Genomic DNA, 5,528 nt, shown 5'->3' on the forward strand with positions numbered 1-5,528 from the left:
CCCCTCCCCTGTGTGCGTTGTGTGTGTGTGCGTGTGTGTGTGTAATTAGTATTAGAATTACCATATGGTCCAGTGGCCCCGCCTCTGGGTGCATATGCAGGATCGAGAGCAGGGGCCAAGAGATATTTACACACCCATGTTCGTAGCAGTATTATTCACGATAGCCAGGTAAAAAGCAGCCCAAGTGTCCCTCAACAGCTGAACAGATAAACGAAATGTGTTCTAACCCATCATGGAATATTATTCAGCCTTAAAAAGGGCAGAAATTCTGACACATGCCGCCACACGGATGAACCCTGAGGACGTTATGGCCGATTGAAATGATTCCACTTATGTGAGGTCTCTAAAGTAGTCAAATTCCTGGAGACAGGAATTACAACAGTGGTTTCCGGGGCTGGGGGGAGGGGGAAATGGGGGGTGGTTCCTTAACGGGAACCGCTTTAAGTTCTGCAACTTGAAAAGAGTTGTTCCTGTTTACCGCAAGTCCAAAATAATCCTGCACTTGGATTTTTAGAAAATAACCAGTAGGCCACCAGGACACATAGCAAAGTCACAGATGCCTGCAGCTCTGCACCCCACGGGGACAGCACCGTCGTCTAGGGAGGAAGTGGTACCATGGGTGGGGACCCTGTCACCGGATTGACCTGGTCAGACTCATCTGTCGTGTTTCCAGCTCCCCCAACACAGATGTTCACTAAGCATTTGGGGAATGGATGAATGAATGAATGGTTCCTGCCTTCACTTCACCCAGCATCCCTTCTTTCCTTCTGCCCCGGATGTTCACAGACCTCAAGAGTCCTCCACCTTGCAGGACCGACCACTCGAGGGTCTGGATGAGGCTCTGACCCTCCAGGTGTAGACAGCAGTTGACTAGCTCCCTGGTGTAGACAACACTGCTCAGACAAGCACCTCAGATGGGAAGATCTTAGGAGACTCACCGTGTCCCATGCCTCACATGCTCTCAGAGGTCCTGGTCCAGGCCCCGTTGGTGGAGGGAAGAGTGGAGATGGGGGGCAGGGCACAGCGTTCTGCTCCTGGTCTCTCCTGTGGGGGTCTCCAGGAGAGAGTGCGGGGGGTCACCAGCACCTTGCAGATGGGAGGTGAGCTCCGCAGCGGCAGTTCCCCTTTTGCGAAATCGTGAGGCCTCGTGCTCCTCCCCAGCTTCCCGTGGGCCCCCCTCAGCCTCCCTCTGCCTTCCCTTCTTCACCCACAGGAAGCCCAGACATCTGTCTCTAAGATGTTGTTGCCTCTGCTGCTGCCCCTGTTGTGGGCAGGTGAGTGGGCGGAGGGGAGAGGGCCAGGCGGGCGGGGGCCGCTACTGACCCTCGATTCCCTGCAGGGTCCCAGGCTCAGGAGAGGAGATACTGGCTGCAGGTTCTGGAGTCACTGGTGGTGCAGGAGGGTCTGTGCGTCTCCGTGCCCTGCAATTTCCTCTATCCCCTGAATAGTTGGAATGACTCTTACCCTGTGCATGGCTACTGGTTCCGGGAAGGGGCCAATGTAGCACAGGATGCTCCAGTGGCCACAAACAACCCAGGTCGAAAAGTGCAGAAGGAGACCCAGGGTCGATTCCGCCTCCTTGGAAACCCCCGGGACTACGACTGCTCCCTGGACATCAGAGACGCACGGAGAAGGGACTCGGGGACATACTTCTTTAGGGTGGAGAGAGGGCCTTCTGTGAGATATAATTTCCTACAGAACCGGCTCTCTGTGCGTGTGACAGGTAAGGAGTGGGGTCAAGGAGAGGACATGCATGGGTCCTGAGGGCCCCAGGGCAGGCCCGGGAGGGGACCCCCTGATTTCAATCCTGGCTGGGAGGAAACGGCTGGCCTGGTGTAGAGGCTGCTTCTGGGGGCACACGCAGGGCCTGGGTCTCTGTCTCTCTTTCTCCCTCAGCTCTCACACGGACACCTGACATCCACATCCAGGGGCCCCTAGAATCTGGCCAGCCCAAGAAGATTACCTGTAGCGTGCCCTGGGCCTGTAAGAGGGGGACGCCGCCGACCTTCTCCTGGATCGGGGATGCCCTCACCTCCCTGGGCCACAGGACACACTTCTCCTCGGTGCTCACCCTCACCCCGTGGCCCCAGGACCACGGCACCGACCTCACCTGTCGAGTGAGATTCCCCGGAGCTAACGTTAGCACAGAGAGGACCATCCAGCTCAACGTGTCCTGTGAGTGCCAGGCCAGGGCACCAGGGTCCCTGAGGACAGTAGGTGCTGGGGGTGGGGGAGGCAGGGCTTGGGTGGGATACTTGGGGAGTATTCTTGGAAGCACAGGTTCAAATGGAGAGAATACCTGGGCTCCCCCCACCCCGACTTGTGACCACCTCACAATACTGCAGGTGACCAATTATTTGTTCCTGTTCCAGATGCCCCGCAGAACCTGATCATCCGCATCTTCAGGGGAAATAGCACAGGTGGGAGAGACCTGGGGCACAACTGATGTCTCAGAGGTCAGATAAGGGAATGTTGTAAGGGTCTGATGGAATGAAACCCCATGGCTCCTTATCCCCTCCCTGGTCCCGCCCCCTGGCCCGACTCTCTAGAATCACTGTGAGGCCTATTCCACCATTTGCTGTCACCACGGCTGCCTCCTCTCCCCTGACCTCTCTCCCCTCCTTGCCATCATTCCCTTTTCCTGATTCTCCGCTTCTCCTGTGACCATGACATTGCACTGTCCCACAAGGCATCTTAAAGACAGCTTCCTGTTGCCAGGCTCCGGGCCTCTGGCTGCTTCCTGCGTGACCCCGTGGGTAAGCCCGTCCCCTGGTGCTTCCAGTCCTACATCTGCCCTGAAGACCCTCACAGATCTCTGTCCCGTCCCGATCGTCCCGAGTGCACTCCCCTGCCACTGGTGGGAGGGCCTTCCTCCTGAACAACCTGAGTCAATATCCTGGAAGTCACTTTAGACATTTCTGTGCCTCGCCCAACACTCCCCATGACTCAGTGAGTTTTGCAAACTGGACTTCCTAAAAATGTCACAGTGGCTCTCTTCCTCCACCCCCACAGCAGCAGCCCCGCCTCGGGCCTCTGTGTCTCTTACCTGGACACAGTGAGACCACCTGCACCCTGGTCCAGCCTTCTCTGTTCAGTCTCTGTCCCCTCCCCGTCCTGCCTGCTGCAGTTGGGCCCAAATGCGTCTCTACATGCCCTAGATCGGACCCTGTTCTTCCCCTGCTCAAAACCCTCCCATGGCTCCCCATGGCCCTCAGAGGAAAGGCTGAGAGCATCACCTGTGTGTGAGCCTCCGAATCTTCCCTGCAAGTGGTCAGACCTACCTGTGTCCACACCCCTCCTCGGCATCACGCACCAAAGTCCACGTCCTGGGATGTTCTCTGCCAGGTCTAGACATGGCCAACTCTTGCTCAGAGGTCCATCTGCCTGTCCTGGGATCACTGGGTACCTGTCCTCACTTCCCCTGATAGGTCTTCACTCTTACTTGCCTTAGCTTGGGACACTTGTCTGCGAGACACTATATTCCACCCCCCGTGTCTGTGGAAGGACAGAGGGAGAGAAGGGGCTCCCAGTCCTGCCCTTCTGACTCTCTCTGTCCCCTAGTCCCAGAGGCCCTGGGCAATGCCACCTCTCTGCGAGTTGAGGAGGGCCAGTCCCTACGCCTGGTCTGTGACACTGACAGCCACTTCCCCGCCAGGCTGAGCTGGTCCCGGGGAAGCCTGACCCTGAGCCCCTCCCAGCCTTCAGATCCCGGGGTCCTAGTGCTGCCCCGGCTGGTCTTGGGGGATGGAGGAGAATTCACCTGCCGAGCTCAGCACCCATGGGGCTCCAACCACGTCTTCCTGAACCTAATTGTGCAGGGTGAGTGCACGCAGGACACCTGCATTCCGAGTTGGGGCTGTGGACAGGACCAAGGTGTGGACTTAAGGAAACTCACTCCCAGCCTCTTGCCCCAGGAATCTCCTGTTCCTGCCCCCCGATATCTGGGGAGCCGTGGAACACCTGGCCTCTTGTCCTCACCCTGCTCAGAGGGGCCCTCATGGGGGCTGGCTTCCTTCTCACCTATGGCCTCACCTGCATCTACTACACCAGGTGAGAAGCCCTTTCTCAAGACGTCCCAGATTTGGGCGACCCCTTGGGTGACGTCACATTCCTTGTCCTCTCCAGAGCAAACCCTCCACGGAACTGGTCTCTCATTTCGGAACTGTGTTTTCCACCAGGTTCAGAGGCTCCAAAGAGGATAAGGCTGCAGGTTGTAAGTGAGCCCCCTTCCTCGCCATGATGCCGATGCCTGACGGCTGAAGATCCATCCAACTGTCACATCCTGAGACTCACCCTGGCACAGCTCTTGTGGAGCAAGGCGGTGCTGGATGGCGTGGCCCTGCCTCTTCTCCAGAACTAAAGTCTCTTCACCTCCGCTGCCCGAGAAGCTTCCTGGTGGTTCTGTACCAATGGCGGGAGAGGGCAAGTGAGGGGATGGATAAATCTTTGTTATTATTAATTTGAATTATGTAGCCCCTTTGTAACATTTTGCTTCTACCTTAATGTGGTTGGGATAAGCCCATAATTCAACCCCATACTATATTGTTATAAATCTCATAATATTATTATTTTTAAAACAGCGAATGTTAAAGAGATCTTTTTTCTCTCTTTTTTGATGTTTCCTTTCTTTTTTTTTCTTCCTTCTTTTTGAATCCAAATTAGTTAACATATAGCATAATAATAATTTCAGGAATAGAATTTAGCGATTCATCGCCTACATAGAACACTCAGTGCTCATCCCAACAGGTGCCCTCCTTAATGTCCCTTGCCCATTTAACCCCCACCCCCACCCAATCCCTCACCAGCAACCCTCAGATTGTTCTCTGTATTTAAGAGTCTCCTAAGATTTGTCTCCCTTTCTGCTTTTGTCTTATTTTTGCTTCCCTTCCCTTATGTTCATCTGTTTTGTCTCTTAAAGTCCTCCTATGAGTGAAGTCATAGGATATTTGTCTTTCTATGACTGACTAATTTTGCTTAGCATAATATCCTCCAGTTCCATCCACGTAGTTACAAATGGCAAGATTTCATTCCTTTTGATTGCCGAGTAATACTCCGTTGTATATATATACCACATCTTCTTTATCCGTTCATCCATTGATGGACATTTGGGCTCTTTCCATACTTCGGCTATTGTTGATAGTGCTGCTATTAACACTGGGGTGTACGTGCCCCTTCGAAACAGCACACCTGTATCCTTTGGATAAATACCTAGTAGTGCAATTGCTGGGTCATAGGGTAGTTCTATATTTTTAATTTTTTGAGAAACCTCCATACTGTTTTCCAGAGCAGCTGCACCAGTTTGCATTCTCCACAGCAGTGCAAGAGGGTTCTTCTTTCTCCACATCCTCACCAACATCTGTTGTTTCCTGAGTTGTTTTAAAGAGATCTCTTTTATTAGAAAAAGAAACCATTTCATGTTTATCCACATGTTAACCACTCGATTGCTCTTAATTTCTTTGTATACATTAAGATTTCTCCACAGCATCACTTTCCTTGTGCCTGAAATATTTTCTTATATTTCTTGTGGC

The 5,528-nt window shown here is 53.4% G+C and overlaps 1 protein-coding gene across 1 annotated transcript; it reads left to right on the forward strand.

Annotated features, from left to right (window-relative positions):
- The first annotated feature begins 399 nt into the window (after positions 1 to 399).
- LOC122493771 (sialic acid-binding Ig-like lectin 14) lies at positions 400 to 4,584 on the forward strand. Its single transcript, XM_043598361.1, has 7 exons — positions 400 to 1,274; positions 1,340 to 1,723; positions 1,897 to 2,175; positions 2,373 to 2,420; positions 3,562 to 3,819; positions 3,915 to 4,050; positions 4,179 to 4,584. The coding sequence occupies exons 1-7, from the start codon at positions 1,238 to 1,240 to the stop codon at positions 4,219 to 4,221; spliced, it is 1,185 nt and encodes a 394-aa protein (XP_043454296.1). The 5' UTR covers positions 400 to 1,237; the 3' UTR covers positions 4,222 to 4,584.
- The last annotated feature ends 944 nt before the right edge of the window (positions 4,585 to 5,528 follow it).

The sequence above is a fragment of the Prionailurus bengalensis genome, chromosome E2 (genome assembly GCF_016509475.1).
Source record: "Prionailurus bengalensis isolate Pbe53 chromosome E2, Fcat_Pben_1.1_paternal_pri, whole genome shotgun sequence".
NCBI lineage: Eukaryota > Metazoa > Chordata > Mammalia > Carnivora > Felidae > Prionailurus > Prionailurus bengalensis.

Coding starts and splice junctions, on each gene's coding strand:
- LOC122493771 (XM_043598361.1), top strand. CDS start 1,238: ATGTTGTTGCCTCTGCTGCTGCCCCTGTTGTGGGCAG. Junction 3,820..3,914: donor CCTGAACCTAATTGTGCAGG/GTGAGTGCACGC, acceptor CTCTTGCCCCAG/GAATCTCCTGTTCCTGCCCC. Junction 4,051..4,178: donor ACCTGCATCTACTACACCAG/GTGAGAAGCCCT, acceptor GTTTTCCACCAG/GTTCAGAGGCTCCAAAGAGG.